Here is a 27,150-nt window from a genome sequence, read left to right as displayed (position 1 = left end):
TAGCGGGAGGGTAATAATCACTATTCCCACTCCAGTGAGTGCAACAGTAGGGAAAGTGTTGGACAGCGTAGGGGTAAAAATTACTATTCCCACTCCAGTGAGTGCAACAGTAGCGAAAGTAATGATTTAATATTTAAATAAAAATAAATGAATTATCAATACCAATAAAAAATGAATTAAAATTAATTACCAATTACAAAATATTTAAAAATGAATTAATTATAAATACCAATAAATATTATGTATTACAAATTCATTACATATTAATAGTATTTTATTGCATGCTTATTATTGATGCTTTTATGGCATTTGATTGCCGAAATAACGTTTTTTATGATGATTTATAAATAATTAACAACAAATTATTTTCCAATACCAAAAATTGATAAGTAATAGAAAAATACTAATTAATAATTAACAGTACATTAATTATCAATACACAAAAATGTCAATAATGAATAAATTACAATTAAATTACTTCCCACCCTATTCCACCATAAACCCACAACCCGCTCCGAATAATAAGTTAATACAATTAATATTATTATCGATTAATCAATTAATAAAAAAATATTATCAATTAATACATATTTATTACCAATTAATAATTAATTAACAATACATTTATTATCAATACCAATACATTTGTTTTACTTAATTACAATTAAATTACTTCCCGCCCTATTCCCCTATAAACCCACAACCCGCTACAGAACTACAAGGCAAAATTAAATTAAAAATAATTAATAATTCCTACAAATTAATATTTATTTACTATAATTAAATTACTCCCCGCCCCATTCCCATATAAACCCACAACCTGCTACGGAATTAAATTACACAAAAATTAAATAACATAAAATTCATTACTTTAAAAAAATTCAAACATACATTACAAAAATATTACATACTTTTAACACACATACTAACACTTAAAACACTATAAAACATCGATATTTTTAACAACTATATTAAGACTGTTGATATTACTAACTTCAATATTATAAAAATAGATATTTCTTACCTGAATTTCGATATTTTGCACCACTATAATATTGCAATTCGATATTTTGTCTATTCTATATAAAAAACTCAATATTCTGTCCAGTCGATATTTTTTTTTCTATATTGTGACTAGTTACTAAAATTCATACGAGGCAAAACAACACATAATAAATATAAATGTAAAGTCAACAGAAAAGACAGAGGCAAAGATAGGCAGGGAAAACACATGCTGGAGACCTGACTGAAACATTTATATAAAAAATGTCCTGTTGCATTGAATAAAACAAATCACAAAATCAAAATTGCTTTCTTCTACAATGCATATATGAGAAAAATATTCTAATGTGTGACGAGTCAATGTACTTTTGGAATGTAAAACAGTTCTCATGCACTGTAATGCCAACACCCGCTAGGAGGGTGAATGGCACATCAAACAGCCAATAGCATGCGGTGAGAGGGCAACTCTCCTCTAGAGAGTGCCAAAGGCCACTCTATCCATACATTAAAAATGTGATTCAATTTGATTTTGAAATTATAGAGCACAACAGTTAACCAAAGGCATCATGGTGCTATTACCGGCCGTCCAGTGGTAAAACCTAACTGAAAATCCATCAGAAAAAACTGCCTATAAATCATAAAGCCAGGTTTTAAGAGCTTTCCTAAAAAGCAATGGTGGTACAGCCCTTCAGCTTTGCATAAGAGCGTTCCAGAGTTTACTTGCAGCAATCGAGAAGGCTCTATCTCCCATTTCGTCTTTTTGAGTCCTAGGCACAGCGAGCAAGTATCGGTGTGCTGAACACAGGTTTCTACTTGTGGAAACACATCTTTAATCCTCACTGTGGAGAAAAAGGGGCCTTATGCTGTACAGAGTGCTTTAAACATAATGCTCTTTCTGAAGGGGAGCCAATGTGGGGTCCCCAAGCCCATAGCAGCTGTTTGGTACCTGGGAATGTCAAGAGTAATTCTAGCAAGCACATTCTGTGCTACTTGGAGATTGTGCTGATGTTGGTATCCAGATAGAGCGAGTTGCAATAGTCCAATCTGGACATAACCAGGGCTAATACAACCTTCTTACGTGCAGGCGTGCAGGCTGAGGGATGAGAGGAAAAAATTCTGAGCATTTTTCTGAACAAGATGCATGTTGCCACAGTGCGATTTGCTTGGGCATGGAGTGTGAGTTCAGTACCTAAGAGCGCTCCAAGATTTTCGGCCTTCTCCACTGGGATGGGACATGTGCCTAAGGTGTATGGCCGTCAATGACTATTGCATCTTACTGCACAAGGGTCAAAGAGAAGCACCTCAGTTTTATCACCATTTAATTTTAGAGAGTTACGTCCTATCTGGTCTACAACTACTGACGTGCAGTGAGAGAGGTTTTCTGCTATGGTGGCAGTGTTCTTGGGAACTGACACAATGATCTGTGTATTATCGGCGTATGATAACACCTGCATCCCGAAGCCCCAGATTATATCCACAAGCGGTGACACGTAGAGGTTAAAGAGTGTAGGGCTTAGTGATGAGCTGTGCGACACTACCTATGGAGTAGTATCAATATCAGTGGTACTGCTGTAACATCACCCTCTGAGAGTGATCCCTAAGGAACGAAGACAGAAGGGCTAGGGCTTGATGTGTGATGCCCATTTCTTGTAGGCGCTCAATCAACCGCTTGGGCGCGATGGTATTAAACGTCACTGATAGATCAAGGAGTACCAATCCTTCGTCCAGTCCACTAAGCGCCTAATGCAATCCGGAGCTGAGATTAGTGCAGTTTCAGTTCCATGATGTTTCCTGAAACCTAACTGAGAATTGTCCTGCCGTCTTTCTCCACTCTGGACTTGTTGAGGCTCCGACAGCGCCAGGACACTCCTCGGAGTAGCCGTGCGCTATAGAAGCACCCCCTTTAACATTAACATTCAGGCTGTTCTGCAAATTCCATCAGGAGGATATTTAGATGTGTCCCTAGGATTTTAGCTGGATACAGGAGCAGCGAGATAGGGTGATAGATTTTACAGACTTTACTGACTAAATTTTTTGAAAATAGAAGGGGCCTGATCACTCCCTCCTCCCATCGCTGGGGATACAACATAGAAGGTGTAGCTTTGTTCATCAAATTTAAGAGCTATTGACCCACAATGCTGGCAACCCTGTATAGGATCGCTGCAGGACAGGATTCCAGAGGGGATCCAGATTTAGAATTAAGGATCTATTGCTTCTTAAGAGCAAGGGATGGGAAAGCCGAGTAATTTACGCTCTTGGTCCGTATGCTCAGACGTCTTGGAGGGTGCTGGTTGAGGTTCTCTACCAGAGGTTTGCTGTGCATGAGGATTTGAGGATTTATGTACTTCAAAACCATCATAGATGTCAACAATTTTAGCTAAGTGGTTGCAGAATTTTTGTGAACCTTCGGGCTCTCCAGCAGCTGGAGGGGTGGAGATCTGTTGGACCACCCTAAAGACTTCTTTGACAGAGGTAGCATTTTCAATTTTTTGGGTACAGTATTTAGATTTCTCCTCGGTCAGAGCTAATTTATATTCCCTAAGTCGATTCCTATAGATGACTTTTTTTCTTGCTCTTCCTGATTTATCCTCCAGATTGGATCTCGTCAGCGACATGCCTGATTGAGTGTTCTGAGTCTATCATTATACCATGGGGCTGACGGAGAAAGGCTCTTTTGCTTGACTTTCCTAAGCGGGGCTAACCTGTTAGCCGCCACCTCCTGTCACTCTGCAAAAGCATCAGCACTCTTTTCTACATTCACCGAAATCTCAATGGGTATGCCATCCAGAGTGTTGGACAAGGCTTCAATCGAAACCCTTTTCATTGCCCTTGCTCATAAAGGTCCTGGAAGGGGAACACAGTACAAGAGAAGGAATCCCACCTACCTCTTAACTTCAATAGTAGGTGTCTGGAGTATCTGATAACTGATGCCTGCTCCCCATTAATACAACCAGGGTTTTGGGCACAGGGCACATTCCGGGAGCAGACGGGTTTGCCTTTGGCGCGCCCACTTTGTGTGTCAACTGTGCATCCATGTACACATGGCCCTTGAGTAGAGTCTAGTTAACCACTAGAACGCTACCTGCACGTCCCCCCACCCAACCCAGAAGAGAGCGGCTGACTGCTTCCCTCGCAAAAATCATGCCGTCAGGCTCGTGGCGGACCAGGGAAGCGGGGAAAAACAAGCATAAAAGGTAAGCAAATTCATTTAAAAGAAAAGTGGCACAGATAAAATGTCCAGAAAATTTGGTAACACTTCTTGCAGACAGTTGTGCGGTCAAGTCAGACCTACAGCCATATGGAATGGAATTGTATGTTACATATATACTTGGCAATGTCTCACTAAATGGCAAAGTAAGATTCAAGAAAGTAAACTGTTTGGGTTTCTTCTCATGGCTTCTTTCAAAAGAGTGTCTCTGGTGTACGATGAATTTGGAAGAATATTGAAAAACGTTCACACAACACAGCTATTTTGAATTACATTAAAATGCCTATGGATTTTTTCATGTTCTGCACAACTTGGAAATCTGCAGTCCATCAACTGCAGACATTAATCTCCAATTGAAGGGCTAGATTAGAATGGATTGATCTCCTGTCTCCAACATATATAGATATATATGCAAACCATCCCCTCCTTGGTGTTTATTACCCACATAATGCCTGCCAGCAGTGGAAGGAACTTTATATTATTAATGAAGCACTGTCCTGTGAAAATGTGTCACCCAAAGCAGGGGAAAGAAATAGTGTTTTAATTAGCTGCTATGTGCAGGATGCTGAACAAAGGACCAGCAGTGCCGGCTCGTGTAGGGCGTTCCACCGGGCGGTGATGTGGGGCGGGGGAGGCGGAGGAGCAAGGTGGGGGGTTGTAAAATACGGGAAATGGACGATTACAGGTAAGTAACGTAAAAAATAAATTCAACGAATTTCGATGCGCGCGCTGCAACGCCAAATACGATGCAGCAAGCGCAACAAAATTCTTTTTATTTATTTTTTACGTTACTTACCTATAATCGTCCATTTCCCGTATTTTACACCCCCCCCCCACCCTGCCCCTCCTCCGCCCTACTTCACCGCCCGGTGGAACGCCCTACACGAGCCAGCACTGTGGACCAGGGCTATGTCCTCGCAGTCCCTCTGCATCTGGTGATAAAACCACTGCAGCTCTGTTAACTTTGTATTGTATTGTATTGTAATTGCATTTATATAGTGCTTACTACCCTGATGAGGCATCGAAGCGCCTTTTCGGCAAGTAGCACGCTACTCCGGTACCCATAAAGGATTAGTGTTGAGTTAGTATAGTGAAATATGAAAGTATTTTGAGCAGTGGATAGGTTAGTCAGTTATTTGGATTCAGAAGTATAGTGGAGGGAAAGAAGAGGGAAAAAGGTTTGCATTTATATAGAGCTTGTTACCCCTGATGGAGTGTTAAAGCGCTTTTTTTGGCGAGTAGCACGTTACTCCGGAACCCATAAAGGATTAGTGGTGAATAAGTTTAGTGAAATATGAAAGTAATTTGAGTGGTGGATATTAGTCAGTTATTTAGATTGAGAAGGATAGCGGCGGGATAGAAGAGGGGAAAAAAGGTTAGCATTTATATAGCGCTTGTTACCCCTTATGGGGTGTTGAGGCACTTTCTTGGCAAGTAGCACGCTACTCCGGAACCCATAAGGTTTAGTGGTGAATTAGTATAGTGAAATATGAAAGTAATTTGAGTGGTGGATATTAGCCAGTTATTTGGATTACGAAGCATTGCGGAGGGATAGAAGAGGGAAAAGGTTTGCATTTCTGTAGCGCTTTTTACCCCTGATGGGGTGTTAAAGCACTTATTTTGGTGATTGGCGCTCTACTCCGGAACCTATTGAAGGATTAGGGAATAACTTATACTTAATATGCTTAGACTTCCAAAGTGGTAATGCAACTTCTATGGTCAAATAAGCCAACTATCGCACCTCTCCAACTTCATCTTCTAACAACCCATGCTCTAAAATTACTAGAATCACAGTCGACCTATGAAGGTATCCCTGGAATCTAAGCAGGGCGCTCCATACAGATTCCTCTTTGCTTACTTGTGATGGATACAACTCTGAGATGCGAGCCAGGCTTGAATCTCACTCAAACCATTTTAAGATAAAAAACTGCCTCGCAGTTTACATGTAGGGATGAGAAAAGGGGACAAGCAGCCAGTTCAAGTGTCACTACTTGCACTATTTGGATCACACACATTTTCTCACAGCTTTCATTCTTATGGGGCAAGCTTATTTAACCCCTTGCGTGCGGGGCGTATTCCCCGCCTGTGCTGACTCCGCCTTGCGCGGGCGGAGTCATGACGGAACGGTTCCGTCATCAGGACAGCTCAACCGATGCTGATGACGGAACCGTTCTGTCATCAGCATGGAAGGGGTTAAACTAAAAAGTGGGATTCAGAAGAGAACAAGCATTGGCAAAGCCAATAGGTCCTGCCTATGCAATGTGTTTTAGCCATGTTGTATACCAGCGTGGCAGCTGTTTAGCATGGCTAAAAGTTAGTGGCTTAGAGGTGAGTGCCGTGAAGTGTCGTAGATTGGAAAGTTGAAGACAGGAGTATAGTGTTGTTTAGTAGAGTGGCAGTGTGTTGTGTATTGGAGTGGCATAGAGTGGAGTTGCATAGAGTAGAGTGCATGGCGTTGAGTGTTGCAGAGTATAGGTGTAGAGTGCAGCAACAAAGAATTCAGCAATGTACAACAGAGTGTTGTAGAATGCAGTGTTGTATTAAAGAGTGCAGTGGCATAGAGTGCAGTGGTGCAGAGAAGAGTGTCTTAGAATGGTGCAAAGTAGTATATAGTGGCATAGAGAGGAGTGGCACAGAGTGCAGTGGTGCAGTGTAGCGTGTCAGAGTGTAGTGGCGCTGAGAACAGTGGTGCAGAGTAGAGTGCTGTGGTGTGCAGTGGTGGAGAGTGCAGTGGACTGGTGTATAGTGCATTGGAATAGCATGTTTCAGAGTAAAGTGGGGTAGAGTGTTGGAGAGTATAGTGACGAAGAGCGCGATGGCGTGGGGTTCACTTGTACATGCTATGGAAGCATAATTTTCCTTGTGATATCAAAAATGGTAGCAGGTTGAGCTTCCCCATGAGGAGGCTTGATCTTTTTTTTTAATCAGGGGGTATAATTTTGACTGACAGATGCTCAAAAACAGCGAGGTGCTTATATGCCTTAATTAATCGCACACAAGGTGTTACATTTTTTGTTAGTGTTAGAATCCATGCAAAAGAGCACCAAGCATTACAGGAACAGCTTTCAACTACTAGTTCAGAGGGGAAACAACCTTTACAACTCGTTGTTACAACGCGGTCATTACAACGACCGTGTTGTTACAACCCGATGCCATTACAGCGCTAGTCATTAGATCGACTTGCTCTAGATGGCGCTCCAATCTAAGGAACAGCATGATTTACTATTCCAGCACCTTTCCTACTGTTGTTGAGCAGGGTGAAGTTGGAAAAGTAAATTATACTATTCCTAATGTTGGAGTGCCATCTAGTGCAAGTCGATCTAATGACTTGTGTTGTAGAGGTATCACGTTGTAACAACGTAGTCGTTGTAACGACCGCGTTGTTATGGAACGCGATGTAAAAGCATGCGTTGTAGCATGCTATATTCCTTCAGAGTTCACTAACCTTTGAATTGAACAATCTCTCCATTTATAGTTTTTGGAAGTCCCTTCAAGCAGACTTCACTGGTAAGCGCCAAGGCATAGCTGCCTAGCATAAACCCGATCTCCTGGCCGCCTGCATAGTTTCCCAAACTTGAAGCACACAGTGCGGCGGTGGCCCAGCCGTGGATGTGTGTGGCGGATACAGGTGGCAAATGAGAAAAAAACATATAAAAAAATCAAGTGGAGTTTGGGGTTCAAGTCTGCGACCCCCCCCCCACCCCCCTCTCCATCCCTCACGTTTCAAGGGGGAAAGAAAATCTGATAAGAGAGCAGAGTTGCCCAAAAATCTGACGAGTTCATCACAAACCAGATTATTATTAGGTAATATTTGTAGGTTACATAAATGTTCTAAGTGGTACCATGACTCCTGCAGATGAGTTGTCTGCAGGAAACAACTACACAGTGGCACTGGCAGCAATGCAATATCTGATCTGTCACAAAGAAATGGAATTAAAAAAAAGCTTATAGATTTGGCTAGTAATCTTGTGTTTTTATTATGCTACAGATAGAGTTGTTGTAAAGGAATCGTGCTTAATTCTTTTGTTTGTTTTAGACATCATTAATATGTGTGCTTTGGTATAAAAATCGTTATGCATTGCTTCATAATCAAAAATAATGTTCACAAAGAAAGGGGAAGTTTGTGAAATGTAATGGAAAGTGTTATGAAAGAAAGGATGAATGGGCAGAGTGTTATGGTTCAGGAAGACAAAGATGTAAGCATAGAAATGTGTTGGTAAATTATGCAGGATATTGGCAGTCCAGATAATTTATTCACTTCCCTTCAGCACGTGCTTCCAAGTAACTCCTACAGCACATTATCAAGTCAACAGAGTAAAACAAATGAGCGCTCAAGGGCTATTAGTGACTAACACTGTCCTAAAGACAGGCTAAGACACCCAAAAAGCAGCCACCTCCCAAACAGAACAGTAATACATCAGCAGTTAAAATGTCATCACTGCTGCACAGCACATACATCAAAGCACACCAACTAGCTCTAAATTACAAGCCACGTGTCATGTCGCTGCTGCAGTCTAACAAAAGGACTATTTAATGTCCCATTACCAAAACCTAAAGGGAACGCAAATGGAACAATGTAGTCATCCGTGAAATGCCAAGGCTTGATGAACAGTCAATCCAAGCAAAGGCAACTAATGAAAAGGCATGAGTCAATGGCTGCAGGGGGCTGTCTCAGAGCCCACTCTCTCTCACTCTACTCTCCCAAAGGTCAACATCCAAGTTTTTTGTGGCGGTTTATGGTCGAATGTAGTCCAGTGCTAGGACGACACAATTAAAACAGAAAAGGGAACAGAGACAGACAGAGCAGATACTGGTGTTCCAAGAATCACACTGTTCAAGGGAGGGAAGTCGAGATTAGAAACTAAGAACACGGTGCATATTCAGAAATGGAACCAGTTACACCTACTCTCCTCCCAAAAACTCCTCCGCAGAAACATGCATGCGGTGGTGAATCAGGCTTACTGATAGGTAAAAAAATATGTTCTGTCCTTCAGAGGTCTGCGCTGCCCTTACTCGGTATAATGTTACCAGATGCCACAGGTTTATTTGAGACACCATGTGCAAGTCCTGGACATTCAGTTAACAACCCAATGTGTTCTGGGAATTGAAGCCCTGATTCAATCAATCGAACACATACTTTATTCGGCTAGCTTAGCCATAAAATCCAAAATCATCATATCATACATCCATAAGCAAACAGTACATCGAAAAACTTTGCAGCTTGTCCATATTTGTAGACTAACAAGCCAAATATCCTCGCCTTTGGATAACACATGTGGATTTGGGATTTAGGGCCATATGTATCAACAACCTGATTTGCGATTCTCTATTAGCGATTTTTTAGAAATCGCTATTTGAGAATCGCAAATAGTGATGTATGTACAAAATCGAAACTTCTTAGCGATTTCTTAGTATTCCTTAATTGCGATTAGCAAATTGCGAATCGCAATTAAGGAATACTTTCCCATTCATTTCTATGGGTCAGGAGGACCATAGGAATGAATGGGAAGTTTTTCTCAATTTGCAATTCGCAATTTGAGAATCGCAATATGGAGAATAATTTCAAGGGTGCAGGGGTGTCCAAAGGACACCCTGTGGCGCACATACATACCTTTATGGGGAATGTATGTGCTTCACATTGCACTTTGAAAAATGCAAAAAAAAGTTCATTTTTCAAGGAATTCGTAAATTACCACCAACTTGAAGTTGGTGGTAGTTTGCGATTCCTTAAGGCCAATTTGCATTTTTTTATGCTTCTTACATTGCATTTAAGGAATCGCAAAAATTTGCGATTCCTTAAATACAATTGCATAATAAAGATTTAGTGTATAACATGTTATGCAATCATATCTAAGTATGTTTAATTAATGCAGGTTTTTAATCTTGTTTTAAAATTTCACTTTTGTTTTATTGTAATCACTGTGATTAATACAATAAAATGTTGCACCTGTCTACTCGAAAGCACTGGGCTTCTGTAGTGGGATGTTAGCAAGAGAAAACGGATGCAAACTATGTCTACTGAGAAACCTAAAAACCACAGGTTCAACCCATAGCCTGGATAACTCAGCCTTTCATCCTTCTGCAGTCGATCACATTAGAGCCCTCTCGTTAGGTAGAATAACACTTATTATTTAAGTGCCTAGAAACACAAATATTGGGTCTGTCCTTTAAAAACAGTGGTTATTATTATATCCAGTGAATGGTGGTCTGGTTCCCTACCTCTCAGGTTTTGTAAAGATATGGGTAGTTAGGCTGTAAAATCAGAATAAATGTGAGAAAAGGTGTCTACCACTTTTAACACTGTGGCTTGCTTTCTTCTTTTAGGTGTTCTGCTGATATTGGCATTTACTGAAAGACTTGTGTTTGCTGTTCAGGAGACATCACCAAGTGCACCAACCCGGGGCATTCTAGACGACATGGTTAAAAATGCATCCTTAGTGGTACCCAGGGACACGGGACACTCCTTCACAGAGATCGCCTTATCCACCACGCATGCCATGATGAGGTCCACTACGCAAGCCATGATGAGGTCCACCATCACCCAAGAAGAAACTCCCTCTTGGGTTGAGTCCCAAAGACCAAATGAGGATGGTTACAGTGGGGCTAAGGAGATGCCAGATTTGTCCAATAAGAGCACTCACCTTCCAGGAACTAGTCGCCACAAGGAGGGAACTGTTCGGAACCCCCAAGTCCAGATCCTAAATTACACAAGGCCTTATCGAACAACAGCTATGCCTCCATCCAGATTTCCACCAAAGGCCACTTTCAAAAAACCACTGTTCCCATCCCGTACTGCGACTTTAATTCATCGAAACAGGACTTTGCTGCCATCTCCAATGAACCCAGACTCTTATCTACCCACTGAGATCTTACAAGGCCTTAAAAGAGTTAAGCCAGCCAAGGGGCAGCAGGTAACGGAGCAAAGACGGGAACGCACAACAGCCTTTACTGCTTTAGTCACCAATGCCACAACAGAAACTGTGCCTTTTCCAACCACTTTGTGGAACATCCTGAGCAAAAATGACTCTTTGCTAACTTCAAACCCAAGAAGAAACATATCCTTGTTGGCAAATCCAGGAATAGCCACGTCCTCCTCTGCTCCCAGTCCCATGGATGCAAGCAGTGGTCTGCCTGCAGTGGAGTCTACCACAAGGACCCTCATGTCCACTTACACCACCAGCCCTACCACCTTAATAGACAGTGTGGTCCCTGTTGAGCCTACGTTCGGGGTGCCCAGTTCTGTCTCGACCATTGGATCCACTGCAACTGGGAATTTTCTAAATCGGCTTGTGCCCGCTGGCACCTGGAAGCCGGGCATGCCAGGGAACATCTCGCACGTCACGGAAGGGGACACACCCCAGCACAGAGCCACCATTTGCCTCAGCAAAGTGGATATAGCTTGGATCATTTTAGCCATCAGCGTGCCAATATCATCATGTTGTAAGTAATTTTTCTCATTGAAAATTCTTGCATCTTTATTGCCACTGCTTTAATTACTGTCTGATTTACAGAATTTCTTTTAAAATACATGAAACACTTTTTTAAATTCTTTAATGATGTGATGCAAATACTGAGTGATCAACCTGGGAAAGCCATTGACAATCTATAAGGCAAGGGGGCAATTGACAATAATTCTGTCTGTCAAGGTTGCCTTCTACCTTCCTCCAATATTAGGCACATGTAACACAAAGAATTTATGGCCACAAAGATTAAGGCCCTAAAGGTAACTTCAAGATGACTGAAGAAAGTCTTTGCATGTCTGGGAAGATAAGAATGCAACTGGGTGTGACAGGGTTGAAAACACTCATAAAAATGGAGGAAAGAACATAAACTGTGTATAAAAATGAGTAAAGCCTGTAAAAGTAAATGAGTCTGTGACACGCCAGGAACAAAAAACAAATGTGAGTTCATTTTTGGGCATATCCAGCTCCAGAAACTTAGCAAGAAGCTCATTAAGCTTGCAAAGACAGTTCAATTTTCTAAGGTGTGATGAATGTAGACAATGGGGTGCTAGTCAAATATCTATTATACAGAGAGTGGATTCTGATTTTTAATTATGGTCTTGCCTTAAAGAGGTTCACAAGGCAAATTAATTATGTTTTACTTAGATTTTAATTCTGTGCCTGACTATTTGTTCATTATATGTGTCGAATAACAATTTTTATCCTTTATGGGGCCTTTAACCTTATTACGCTAAGGGGCCTTTTAATTATAAGTGATAACTTCAAAATCATCTTAGACCCAGTGAAGAGCTGTGCTACCGCAACCCGCCTATTGTCGGATCATTTTGGATTGATTGACATTTTATTAGATTTATTAAAGGATCAAATCTCTGACATCTGCTAGAGCGCATATTAGATCCTACATTCATATTAACATGAGAAGTGCAAATATAATGTTTATATGGGATACCTTTAATGCAATCATAAGGGAAATTCGAATTAGTTATACAATTAAGAGTCTTGTGTAAATGCAGGGGTAATGCTTTGCAGAAACAGACATTGGAACAACATCAAGCAGGTCCTATTAAAGACAATGAAAGTATTGACAAATTCTAGTCAGATCCTGAGAAATATCAAATGTTTAGCAGTTCATATCATGACTAGTTCAAGGTTATGTTCACAAGTGTCAACAATCTAATTCAGTTCAAGTGTGTGAAAATAATCACTTTTCCAGCACAATCCTAGCACTAGGTCAAAGAAGCAAATCAGACTACCCATAAAATACTTGACAAGGTAAGTGATCTGATTCATTGACCTAATAAACCTGCGCTGGGAAACTGTACATGCAGTTATGTGAATGTAGAGAACACAACCAATACAATGCAAACCAATTTAGAAATGGGCCAATGTAATACATTTTTCCTAGATTTGCAAAACCTCCTTTCGGCCACAGTGGTCCACGTAGATCTGCAGGCAAAAGTTAAAACGCCTCCCTTTAATTAATTTGCTTTTTTATACTCATATATTTCTCAAATGCTAAACAAATTCATACACAAATCTGGTTAGAACTTACCACACCATCGGAAGGAGGATTTTTTTGTAAACAGCTATACACTTGAGAAATGTATTTTCCAGAGGAAGCTGAGAGAGAGTGGGTGTGTGTGTATATAACAATATATATATATATATATATATATATATATATATATATATATATATATATATATATATATATATATATATATATATATATATATATATATATATATATATATATATATATATATATATATATATATATATATATTCACATAAAAAACCATAGGTTTCACACCAGTTATAGTTAGCTGGAAATTTTACTGACATAAAACCATTGAAATTCCCACGTTATAGTTAGTTGGACTCACTATAACTTGCGCGTGCAATGCACTGCTGATGACGTCACATATTACATCACTCATGACATGGTCAGTGACATCACTCATGACATCACTGATGATACCATTCTTGTGACTTAGTGACAGATCTCCTTTCACTGTAATTTTACCCATTTCAGTTACAACAACCAATTCAGTAATTCCACCATCTATATACACATCCACTCATTCACCAACAGTTCTCTGTAGTCACTCATACATATACTCACCCATCATATGAAGTGATACACCCATACATCCTGTTACACACCGACAGTCATCCAAAAGTTACTCACACACATACTCACACATGCAAATAAACTATTGATCATCCATTTATTTGCATATAGAGCAATACACACACTACCACCTTACTTCTAATGAAAATTACAAATATTTATTCTCTTAAACAATCACTTTTCGAAACACATACTTCGAAACAGAGCCATAACCTCTGGTCCCCGACTGCTGTACTCATCCCTGTACTTAAGAGAGCTGAATCCAGGTAACGCTCATCAGGATTGTACCCCCGTCTCTCTCACTGTTGGGAGGGACACTAGCCCCCCCCCCTGTCCAGGCTGTGGCTACCACCTTCCTCATTCCCACCCTCTAGCCCATCTAGATCCTAATTATATCTCGTCACACGTTCCAAACAATGCTCCTCCGCATGGCTGTCGAGCCGCGCTTATCAACACGCGCTCACTTCCTTGCCACAGTTTTCACATCAAGGAGTTTATCATCGCTCATAACCTAGATTTATTGTTCGCTACTGAGACATGGGCAGATGCCGGCTCTGGTCCGGATTTTTGCGATGCTATCCCAGATGGATATAGCGTTGCTAGACATGATAGGCCCATAGGAAGAGGTGGTGGCCTTGCAATTATCTACAAGGACAAATACCGGACCACACTCGATCCTATAAACTCTGCTAATTGTGAGTCAGCTGCCTTTGCGATTAGCATTAACCCCAAGCAAGCCCTAAAGGGTATAATATTATACCGACCCCCTGGCCCTCGCAGCGCCTTTCTCTCCACTCTCTCTGACCTAAATGACAATGTTGTCGGCTCAGAAAATTACACGATACTTGGAGATTTTAATTTTCATTTGGAAGAGAAGGATAATTCCGATACAATTCAACTAACGACTGACCTCGCTAATTTAGGACTTCACCAAATAGTTAAGGGCATTACACATCAAACTGGACATACCCTTGATGGCCTGTTCACTAATGATCCTGACATCTCTGTGCTGGACATTATTCCCATCACGTGGTCAGACCACAGGGCTATTATATTTCAGCAAAATATACGGGCATTACATCCTTCACTTCCGAGACCCCGAATTAGGGTGGGGACACGTGCTTGGAAAAACGCTGACATTCCTCAGATGCTAGAGTCCCTTGCCTCCTCCCATCCTCAGGGAGGAAATTCTTCAGCATTATCAGCTATAGATTTCCAAGATTGGATCCGAAGTGCCACCGATCTAGTGGCCCCAGAAAAACTTACGAGACCTAACAGAGCATCTCCTTCGGCTGCCTGGTATAATGAAGATTTAAGACTCCATCGCCAACACTGTAGGAACCTAGAAAGGCGATGGAGAAAGGCTTACTGCCCTATAGCCAGACAAATTTATAAAGATGCCCTTATGACTTACAAAAAGGCAATTGTGGCCCGAAAAACGGTCTTTTTTTCGGCACAAATTGAAACCGCCGCCAACTCTGCCAGAGAGCTGTTCTCCGTTGTTACGACTCTGTCCACCCCCCCCTCTGGCCCGGGGGTAGAGCCCTCACAGACCTTCTGTAATGATCTATCCACCTTCTTCACCACAAAGGTGGCAGATATATATGCTTCATTTGAAGGGGATATTAAAACTGAACACAGAGGCGGTAGTGTGATAGAGGTACCTTCTCATCATAATTATGACCCTTTCTTATGTTTTTCACCTGCCTCACTTGATGACGTTATCACTCTCATATCATCCACTAAATCGGGTTCCCCTTTGGACCCTTGCCCTCCTTCTGTGATGCAAAAACTCACAGAGGTGATCGCACGCCCCCTTATGGAGATCTGCAACACTGCATTTCAGACAGGCCAATTTCCTAGTATATGGAAGAAGGCTGTTATAAAACCCCTTCTGAAAAAACCCTCCCTAGACCCTACAGCCGTCGCCAGCTATAGACCCATTGCGTGTCTACCCTTTGCCGCCAAAGTATGCGAATCCATGATGAATAGACAGCTTTCAGAGTTCGTTGAGACCCACCAACTTCTCGATGAATCGCAGTTTGGCTTTAGGAAAGGGCATGGGACAGAGACCGCCCTGATTAAGGCCTCTGACGAGATCAGGGCGATCATGGATCAGGGGGGGGGGCGGCTGTCCTCATCCTTTTGGATTTGTCAGCGGCCTTTGACACGGTCGACCATGTCATCCTAGTCGACCGTGTCACAGCTCTGGGCATAAGCGATCTGGCCAAGGATCTCATTTCATCTTTCCTGGCAGACCGTACCCAGACTGTAAGGCTGGGAGATTTCTACTCACCCACCTCTGTACTCCCCTGTGGAGTCCCACAAGGTTCCTCGCTAAGTCCCATGCTATTTAAAATTTATGTAGCAGACTTAGCGAGGGTAATAAAGGCACATGGAGTACGGCTAACATCTTATGCAGATGATACCCAGCTGGTCCTGGGCATCCATAAGGACGGCTGCGCTGTGGCAGCCAACTTCCAGAGAGCTATGCTTGAGGTCAGTACCTGGATGGCCTCTAATTGTCTTAGGCTCAACTCGGACAAGACCGAGGTTATGACCTTTGGAAAACTCTCTCCAGAATGGTCTTCTAACTGGTGACCAGAAAAGCTTGGCTATCCACCTGTCCCAGTGGAAAAAGCCAGAAACCTGGGAATCATTTTTGACAGCAAGTTGGTATTTGACCTTCATACAAACAAGGTTGTGTCGTCTTCTTTCTTTATTCTGAAAAAGGTTAAGAAGCTGCTGCCTTATCTCCCTCCCTCAGCTGGGAAGACTCTGGTCTCTACCTTAGTCTTCTCCAAAATGGATTATGGAAACGCTCTCTTTCTCCATACCCAGAAGCGTGTCATAACAAAGCTGCAATCCATCCAGAATGCGGCAGCCAGGATTCTCCTGACCATTCCTCGCCGCAACTCCACCACTCTTGGCATTCGTCAACTCCACTGGCTGAGAGTAGAGAGCCGCATTAAATTCAAGGCCCTCTGCATTGCATATAGGGCAGTACACGGCATAGGACCCAGGTTCCTGACGGAAGCCTTTCAGCCATACACTCCTAGACGGCAATTAAGATTGGCCAATACCAACCTCCTCACTGTGCCACGCACAAGAACGGCCACCTGGGGAGATAGACGTTTCTTGGTGGCCACCCCAAAACTCTGGAATCTTCTGCCACATTCCATCAAAACTGCCTCGAACCTGATGAGCTTCCGCAGGCTCTTAAAAACGTGGTTATTTAACCAGTGAGTGGATGACTGACCCCAGTAGCTCCACAGCGCCGAGACACCCCAGGGTATTTGTTGCGCTATAAAAATTACGTAAATAAATAAATAAATAAATAAATTTAAACAGGAACTCTTACAATCTCTTACTCTCACATATACTCACTGATATGCATCAATATTCACATATTCTATATTAAAACATATGTAGTTACTGTTAAAAACACTACTCACTAACATACACTTATCCACACTATTCAACCATGCAGTCCTGCACATATGCAGTCTTTAAAATACATACAAAAAAAGAGTCAGTGTAGTAAGTAATTCCCACACTAAACAAAACAGTCACTCATACTGATACTAAAAAAACATCTAATAACCCATACACACACACATGTAGTTACTCACCAACCCATGCAGCCACTTATGCACAAAGTGAAACACTGATACATATTTTTTAATTTTTAAACATTACTCCCTAATATATGTATTCACTAAAATACACTTAATAAGCCAGTTAACCAATCATTTTTTTTTTAAAACATCCTTTAAGACACTTTTTTTTTAAATGTATTGTTCCATCGACCTTTCCAAATACATATATAAAACATATTTATTTTTCATAAAGTCACACATTCACTGGATGGTGTCATCAGTGATGTCATGAGTGATGTCACTGACCATGTCATGAGTGATGTAATATGTGACGTCATCAGCAGTGCATTGCACGCGCAAGTTATAGTGAGTCCAACTAACTATAACGTGGGAATTTCAATGGTTTTATGTCAGTAAAATTTCCAGCTAACTATAACTGGTGTGAAACCTATGGTTTTTTATGTGAATTTAATAGGTTTTAAATGCAAATTCCTAACTATAACTGGTGTGAAACCTATGTTTTTTTCTGTGAATTTCATAGGATTTTTAAATGCTAATTCCTAAGTATAACTGGTGTTAAACCTATGGTTTTTCCGTGAATTTCAAAGGTTTTTTGAATGCTAATTCCTAACTATAAATCTCAGTTTATAAGTAAGACTGTTAGCGCACTAGTTGTTCTCTGGGACATTCTGTTATTGGGCTATATTTTGACTTTTTTTTGCTGCTTTTTGGCTACATTTTTTTTTGTTTTTTGTCTCTGGTGGCCATCTTTGGGCTACATTGGGCTACATTGGGCTACATTGGGCTACATTTTGGCTCTAATATATATATAGCCCAATGTAGCCCAATATATATTTTTCAAAGTTCATTTTCGTAAAAACGACGTGAGCATATATCTTGAGACATAGCAAAGGCACATCGGGCTACCAGTCCCTACAATTTTGCCTATTTTTAAAAAAAATATATATAAATATATTATTATTACTATTTTTTTTTTTGCCTTGGTGCGCTCCCGGAGCGCGCCCCGGGGTGCGCCCCAGAAAGCGTAATTAATTGAAGCGCCCCGGGGAGCGCACCGGGGAGCGTCCCGTAAGCGCCATTATCGTTTTCTTAAACATGATAGTGACGTATCGCGTAGCCGCGCCTGCGTGAAACGCACGGCGTAAGCGCACCCGGAAGCACTCGTGCGAATACGATCGCGCAATGTAAACTTCCGACGCGCTTACGCGACGCAACCCGGGACGCTCCCCCGGGCACCCCCCGGGGCGCGTAGCGTAAGCGCGTCGGGTCATGTGACCTGAAAATAACACTTTTCATTGGTTCATAACAGTTTTGGTTTCATAATGATGAAGCCCCTGGTCATGTGACCTGAAAATAACACTTTTCATTGGATCTAACTTTTTTTTTTCCTTCTGATGAAAGACCCCACCTTTTTCCTTTCTTCTGACTTTGTCCTTTGACTGAGGAAGACCTGCTTGTACCTCTCTGTACAATTTTCATCTTCATAATGGCTTCAGTAGTAGCAGCAGCTGGTGCATCTGCACCACCACCACCACCACAACAACCAAAAGGACCACCACAAGTGTTCATTGGTGGTCAAGAAGAGGAGGAAGAGGAGGAGGAGGAGGAGGAGGAAGAAAGGACGAGAACATTTCTCCAAGAACACAATAACCCATACCAGCCTAGACCACACATTATTTGGGAGTTTTTTTCTCTTCCACAGGGGAAGAAAAAGGTAAATGCAGCCAAGGTGACTTGCCTAATCTGTGGCATGGAACTTTCCAGAGGGAACCCTCTTAAAAAATATTCCTTTGGAAATCACACAATGATCCGCCACATGCAGCGCAAGCATCCTATAAACTATTCTGCTGCAGAGATGAAGGAACTGGCCAGTAACCCTTCCCCATCAACAAGAACCAGCTCAAAAAGAAAGCAACCCACTCCCTCAACACCAGAAGAAAATGAAACGATGCATTGCGTTCAGCCACGATTTGCAGATTTCAGAATCACATGCAAATATTGTGGGAAGACCATCTCCTACGGAGAACAGAGCGTAAAGCTCATCGTCCTTGCTGGGGACAACCACAAATGCCCCAATCGACCCTAATTATTTCTTTTCTTTTTTTTCGCTCCAGTTGAGCCATTTCCAATTCCCTATTTTTTCGTTTCTCCCCATGAAAAATACAAAAAAAATATAAAAGTGTTCTGAAAAGCCAAAAAAAGTTCAAAATGTTCATAAAACATAAAAAAAATATAAAACAACAAAAAGAAGAAAAAAAACAGTTATTTTCAGAACTACCTCCAATTTCTAATAAAAGGCTACTTCTTTTTAAAAACTGTCATTCTTTTTTCCCCATGGTAAGCTCCCCGGTACGCTCCCCGGTGCGCGTACCGGGCGCTGCCCCCGCGCAAATAAAAAAAAAAAAATCTTTTGCCCCGCAGGGCCCTTTTTTGGCACAAACATCAAACCTAGAAGTCAGGGGGGTCTATCCCTGCCCCCTTATTGTCATTTCCCCCTTTGTTTTAGCCACCTCTTGTGTCTTGATTTTACCGAGACACAAGATGGCGGCCGCTCCGGACTGTTTCGAATGTTTACAGACACCCGAGAGCCAATCAGCTTTCCATGCGCAAGTTGCTTAGCACGCCCGGTGCGCTCCCCGGGGCCCGTACCGGGGCGCTGCCACAGATATATATATTTTTTTTAACCTAAATTACTCAAAATCCACTGGAGCACATATCTTGAGACTTATCAAAGGCACATCGGGCTACCAGTCCCTACAATTTTGCCAAATGTGGTCGAAATCCATTCAGCCGTTCAGGCTAAAAGTGAAATCGACCGCCCTATGGAAATTAACATGGGGAAAACGCATTTTGGGACCCCCCTTTTATCTCGGCCCCCGCTTGACGAATCCCCCCAAAACTTTCAGGGAAGGGCCGGAACGCCGCGAGGCCATTTTGAGGAAACTTTCAGTCAGATTCGACAACCAGCGCCAAAGTTATTACAAATAGAATTTTGAGATTTAACATTGAAAAAAATCCTAACTATAACTACCTACTGGCGACTGCCAGTAGGGGATATATATATATATATATATATATATATATATATATATATACACAACACAGTCCAGGTACCCCAAAATTGGACTTGCCACTCGGAAGTTGTTTTAGCCAAACACCACTTTATTGACACATGCTCGTGGATTTCAAACAGGAATGTGCCTTCAATCTGTCTCAGAAGCCAAACGCGTTTCGAGAGCCATACATACTCTCTTCTTCAGTGGCTGCAGGTCGAAAAAATGAAGTAACAGCATGTTGTGAATTTATTGCCAGCACCTGCCCTCCTTGGGCGTGGCCACACATGGCCTTCTGGGCGCTGTAGTTTAGAAACAGTGTCCTCCAAGTGGATGCGCACTTCATACAATTAAAACCATTTTCACTTCCCAGGTGGGTGAAAGGCAAATGTCCTGCTTTGGTCCACGCTGCTTTTCTGTGGCAATTTGGTGCGGGCTCGCACGCAATCCTGGAATGCATCACGCTCCCCTTCACGCTGTACCCAGTGATGGTGTCAGCGAAGGTCGAAGTATCACTCGAAGGGCTAAGTCCGCGACCAGGGCGGCCGCTCACATACAACACAGTCCAGGTACCCCAAAATTCAATCTGTCTCAGAAGCCAAACGCGTTTCGAGAGCCAAACATACTCTCTTCTTCAGTGGCTGCAGGTCGAAAAAATTAAGTAACAGCATGTTGTGAATTTATTGCCAGCACCTGCCCTGCTCTCGAAACGCATTTGGCTTCTGAGACAGATTGAAGGCACATTCCTGTTTGAAATCCACGAGCGTGTGTCAATAAAGTGGTGTTTGGCTAAAACAAGTTCCGAGTGGCAAGTCCAATTTTGGGGTACCTGGACTGTGTTGTATGTGAGCGGCCGCCCTGGTCGCGGACTTAGCCCTTCGAGTGATACTTCGACCTTCGCTGACACCATCACTGGGTACAGCGTGTATGGCGGAAAGGGAGTGTGATGCATTCCGGGATTGCGTGCGAACCCGTACCAAATTGCCACAGAAAAGCAGCGTGGACCAAAGCAGGACATTTGCCTTTCACCCACCTGGGAAGTGAAAATGGTTTTAATTGTATGAAGTGCACATCCACTTGGAGGACACTGTTTCTAAACTACAGCGCCCAGAAGGCCATGTGTGGCCACGCCCAAGGAGGGCAGGTGATGGCAATAAATTCACAACATGCTGTTACTTCATTTTTTCGACCTGCAGCCATTGAAGAAGAGAGTATGTTTGGCTCTCGAAACGCGTTTGGCTTCTGAGACAGATTGAAGGCACATTCCTGTTTGAAATCCACGAGCATGTGTCAATAAAGTGGTGTTTGGCTAAAACAACTTCCGAGTGGCAAGTCCAATTTTGGGGTACCTGGACTGTGTTGTATATATATATATATATATTTATATATATATATATATATATGCACACACACACACAAAAATGTGCAAGGGCCAGCATATGGTGCAGGGTGATTGGAGTGGATGGTGCAACATGAGTGTGACTATAGGGTGCAAGAGGAGTGGGAGTGCAGAGGGCAAAGGAAGTTGGGAGAGTAGGATGTAAGAGGGTGGGGAGGGCAAGGTGCAAATGGGGAGGAGTGCAGGATGTGAGGATAGTGAGAGCCACCGTGCAAAGGGGGTGTGCTACAGCTTTCTCTTATACCAACGCGAACAGCAAAGGCACCAGCAATGCATGCTTCCCTCGCCTCTATACTACACAATACTTACCATATGTGTGCCAACCTTGCATATAGAACAGATAAAGGGCAGGCTGCCACTGTAGATACTTTGCCCACACAGAGAACAGGCACCATAAGGGAATAAGAGTAAAACTATTCCTTGTACACATCAGACAGGTACCATATAGGCATTACCACCAGGGCTGGACTGGCTTCCAGCCGGTTTGCTAGGCTGGCAGGGAATCAAGAGAGCAATCCCCTCACACACATAGAACAGCAGTGCAAGCTTGCCAAACACACTAATGAATAACTGCAACATAAGCAGCAGCAGCGCATTCTCACCCCAGACACAGAAAACATACCCAACACAAGCAACGGATGTGAAAACTAGTGCACATACACACCACAACAGTCTCCACATTGGCATCAGGAGGGCAAGCTTGCCTCCTACACACTGAACAGGTATAGAATTGGCAGAGACAGTATAAGCTTCACACACAAAACTGGTATAATATGGTCTCAGTGAATGCAACTTTTATCAAACACAAAAAATGTACCACATGGACATCAGCAATGCAAGCTTCCCTCATACACTAGGACATGTATAGCAGAGGAAGCAGAGGACGCAGCAGTGTAAGCTTCACATTCACGCACATTATGGGTACTATATGGACATTATGAATACAACTCTCATGCACGCACACACACACACATGTATGTACCGCATAGGAACCACCAATGAAACTTCACTAACACACAGAAAAAAAGGTGCCAGAATGTAAATTGATACTTGTATAGCGCACTACTCACCCGCCAGGGTCTCAAGGCGCTTGTACGAATACCGCAGTGGAACCCATCCTGGCTTTCCCTGTGAGGCGTCCACTCCTAGGCACCCACAAGGTGGAGGCCAGGCATCCTTAGCGTTGTGGGGGCCATTGTGGAGATTAAGCAAGCTATTGGCCAGAGTTGCAGAGTGGGACTCCATGATTGGAATAGGCACAGAGGCGAGAATTATCAGGTCCATGGAATTTTGAGCCCAAGACCCGCCGAGGTGGGGAATTGAACCCTGGTTCCAGGCTAGACCTCTGTATCAGAGTCTGCCGCTCTAACCATTGAGCCACACTTCTCCACAGCCTCAGTATTTAAGAAAACAACAGTGGTCCCAAGCACAAGAAAGATAATAGCACAAAATAAATATAGACACAATGGAAGCTATATTAAATAGTGACTTGTCCAGCCGGACAGAGGCCCAATTTTTACTTTTAGCAACGAATATTCTGAAGGGATACCTTCAACATTTCCATAGAGAGGGGCACAAGCCTGTACCCAAACATATACAATTTGGTATAGAGAGGAAAGTAGTCAGAGAATAGAACAGAATTTTTAGGCAGAAGCTGTTATTTCCTGTAAATATTTCAATGACAGAAATTCCATTTAACACCATTACTCGCCAAACATGGCAATTTATACATTTTGCAGTATATGGTGTTTTAAGAGTCGACGGCGTTTCGATCCCACGCCGCCTAGTAAAAAATGCAATGAAAAGGGCCTGGTACTGCCCACGGGAAACATTACTAGAACCAAAAGAGAAAAAGCAATCTGATAAACTAGTTTGTGTCACTACTTTTTCCTCGGTGTCTAACAAAATTCAGAATAGCATCAAAAAGAACTGGCACATTCTTAATTCTGGGGATCTAGATCTAGATATTTCCATGTTTGCATCGTTCAAGAGAAGTAAAAACCTGAAAGATTACCTGGTAAGGGCCGCTCTTCCCCTCCCACGTCCGGCTAGTTCTACCCTTATTGACCTATGGTCACTCCCCCCACTGAAAGGACACTCCAAATGTGGATGCTGTGTTGTATGTGACTTCTGTATTGAAGGGAAATATTTTGTCTTTGGTGAGATCAAAAATGTATTGAGAACTTTCACTAACTGCAACAGTTGCAATTTGGTTTATGCAATTCTGTGCCCGTGTGACTTGATCTACGTGGGATAGACTAAACAAAAAATCAAATTAAGGATTTCACAGCACCGGAGCAGAATTAGGTGTAAAACCAAAAAAGCGCCCCTCGTGGAACACTTCATTGATAAAGGGCACACCGAAAATGATATAAGATGTACTGTGATTAGCCAAGTGACCATACCCCCAAGAGGGGGTTACCTCTCTAAACTACTAAACAAAGAGGAACTCAAATGGATTTTGCGTACTGACAGTCTGAATTCAGGACTGAACCAGCAGGAGGACTGGACTAATTTAACATAATTAAATAATTGGGTTAGCTATGTCCATCAATCTGTATACTTTGTAGGTTTTTAAATCTCAATTTTTATCTTCTAAACTACCTCTATTCTTTCTCAACCTTGAATGTTATTGCATGTTATTGCATGATATCACTCACTTTGTACCACCTTCTCCTATATGCCTAGCTATCTAGGTGCATAATGACCCACTCCTAATATGGCCGCCGCTTAGTCCTACTACTATTCCTATTACGTCATGTGACTCAAACGTTAGCCTATCACATGCATTAAGATAACCAGGTCTTCCCGGTCTGGCATTGCAACGGCCAGGGAAGCTATTAGAGCCCATTGAGAAGGTAAGCCTCTTTTACATGCCCGTTTGTATCGACACTACCGAATTAAAGTGGGTTTAGCCTCTAATCCCTCATGTCTTGTTTCAGGCTCCTTCCCCACGCGACCGAGCAAACCGCTGGTGCGCCTCAAAGCACTACCTGCCGTACCGCGGGTAAGCTTGTGTTTCTTCTTTACAACCGCAATGCCATGCATGCTCCTTCACAGCCCTATTAAATCCTTGCGCATGTTTCCTTTTGGGAGACTGATCCCCGTCAATTTTACTCCACTGAACTCACCATCTTGCTAGTTCCTCCTTTGGGTAAGAAACCAATTTGCTCCCACATCGTAACTTGCCTTAACTGAGCGGTAGCCATATATCTTAACGGACCGGTTTTGTTATCCCCAGATTCTAAACCACGCCGACACAAACTTGGCCTATAACCTTTGTGGCCAGCCCCTGGTAAGCTCGTAGTATCTGCAGCATGCTCGTACTGCTCACTTCGCTATTACGGTTATCGGTCACTTCACCAATAGTTTGACAATTAATTCTTACTGTCGGCGGCATGTACGTATCGCTCTTACGGGACTCGGTCGTTTCACCATTAGTTTCACCTTTCTAAGCAGGTTACCGTCGTATACAGCACATCACTTGGTCGCACAATGCGTTGGTAAAGCCGCAACAACGCTCACCACTGTATCCTTCAATACACCATTAGATTTCACCATTAGACGCACCATTCCCGCAGGTTATCGTTGTATATAGCGCATCACCTGTTCACACATGCGTCCGAAAAGCTACAACAATGCTCACCACTGTTACCTGTCAATACTCCATTAGCCTCGCAACCAATTCGCCGTTTATCGTCGCCAACCGATCATCACTTTTTTGCACTCACGACTGTAAAACTACGAAATCGATCGTCACCATGGTTTTTCAAAAGCAACAGTCCTTTCACTGTTTTGTGAAGTTATAACCACGTCACCTTTATAGTTCTCTCACAATGCGCCTTTTCTATATTATTCTATACTGTACCGTGTATGATTTCTTTATTTCTTTCTCTTCTTTAGGCTATCATGGCTTGTAATAATTAGGCAATATTTTGTCCTGATGATGATCCCTGTGATTCTTTAAATGGGATCGAAACGCCGTTGACTCTTAAAACACCATATACTGCAAAATGTATAAATTGCCATGTTTGGCGAGTAATGGTGTTAAATGGAATTTCTGTCATTGAAATATTTACAGGAAATAACAGCTTCTGCCTAAAAATTCTGTTCTATTCTCTGACTACTTTCCTCTCTATGCCAAATTGTATATGTTTGGGTACAGGCTTGTGCCCCTCTCTATGGAAATGTTGAAGGTATCCCTTCAGAATATTCGTTGCTAAAAGTAAAAATTGGGTCTCTGTCCGGCTGGACAAGTCACTATTTAATATAGCTTCCATTGTGTCTATATTTATTTTGTGCTATTATCTTTCTTGTGCTTGGGGCCACTGTTGTTTTCTTAAATATGTTCCCCGAGGTCCTGTGCTGACTCGAATGGGTGCCCTTGTTGTTATATATATTTAGATAAGCATCAGTAGCACAGGCTTTTCATGCGTACACAGAACAGGTACATCATGAGCATTAGGAGTGCAAATGTCTCCTACAAACACTGGGCCATAAAAACTGAGGCAGTGGGATTTACCCTCGAGATGTCAGGCAGCCAAAAACCTCAGAAAAGGACACTACCAGTGAGTAGAAAACTTTGCTGGAGTAACAACAGTGGTATTAAGAGGAAAAAATGGCACAAATGTCTTTGATCTTAGAAATAAAGTAAGAAGAGAAAACATCAGCACACAGATTAGTAAACAATGATTAAATGGTCTTGTCAGCAGGATTGCCTAACTTGGTTGGATGAAGAGAGTTGAGGGTTGGAGAAAAAAGAAGTGAAAATACATTCAACATTTAGACATGTTGATGAAGAGGATCAAGACAGGATGTTACATCAAAGTCAAATTTGGCAGGGGAGGCCTTTCACGAGGTGCACCTGACATGCCACGAGGTACAGGTGTATTGGAAGCAGTTGGTGGAAGGGAGGTTTGAGAATGAATCAGACAATGAGCAGCTGGAGGAGGACAAACAGGTTTAAGGACTCAGGGGCTTATTTATGAGAGCCCTGCGTCACTTTTGCACCACGTAAAGGGGTACATGCAAGACGCAGCGGGCTGTCATAAAGATTTATGAAGCCACGCAAGTCACTCTGCGTGACTCAGACTGGTCTCATAAATCATGCTTAAGGCGACGCAACAATTTGGGCCCGGAAGGCGTTCGATTGCCGTTGTGGTGGGTTTTCCCACACACACAACACAAGAACACAGGGGGTCTAACAGCCAAAATAATGTAGCTGGGCTGTCCATCCGAATTACCAAGATCTCGGAGTGCCTAAGTCACATA

At 42.3% G+C, this 27,150-nt stretch overlaps 1 protein-coding gene across 1 annotated transcript in view; it reads left to right on the top strand.

Annotated features, from left to right (window-relative positions):
• The window catches only part of TMEM108 (transmembrane protein 108), a 794,620-nt gene that overhangs the window by 690,954 nt on the left and 76,516 nt on the right, over positions 1–27,150 (top strand). Inside the window, exon 4 of the mRNA XM_086940014.1 lies at positions 10,535–11,650. Coding sequence (XP_086796140.1) covers positions 10,535–11,650 — 1,116 coding nt within the window. The remainder of the gene's footprint in view (positions 1–10,534; positions 11,651–27,150) is intronic.

Source organism: Lissotriton vulgaris, chromosome 10, assembly GCF_964263255.1.
Source record: "Lissotriton vulgaris chromosome 10, aLisVul1.2, whole genome shotgun sequence".
NCBI lineage: Eukaryota > Metazoa > Chordata > Amphibia > Caudata > Salamandridae > Lissotriton > Lissotriton vulgaris.
Note: the sequence above shows the minus strand (reverse complement) of the source record. Positions and strands in the feature narration are given on the sequence as shown.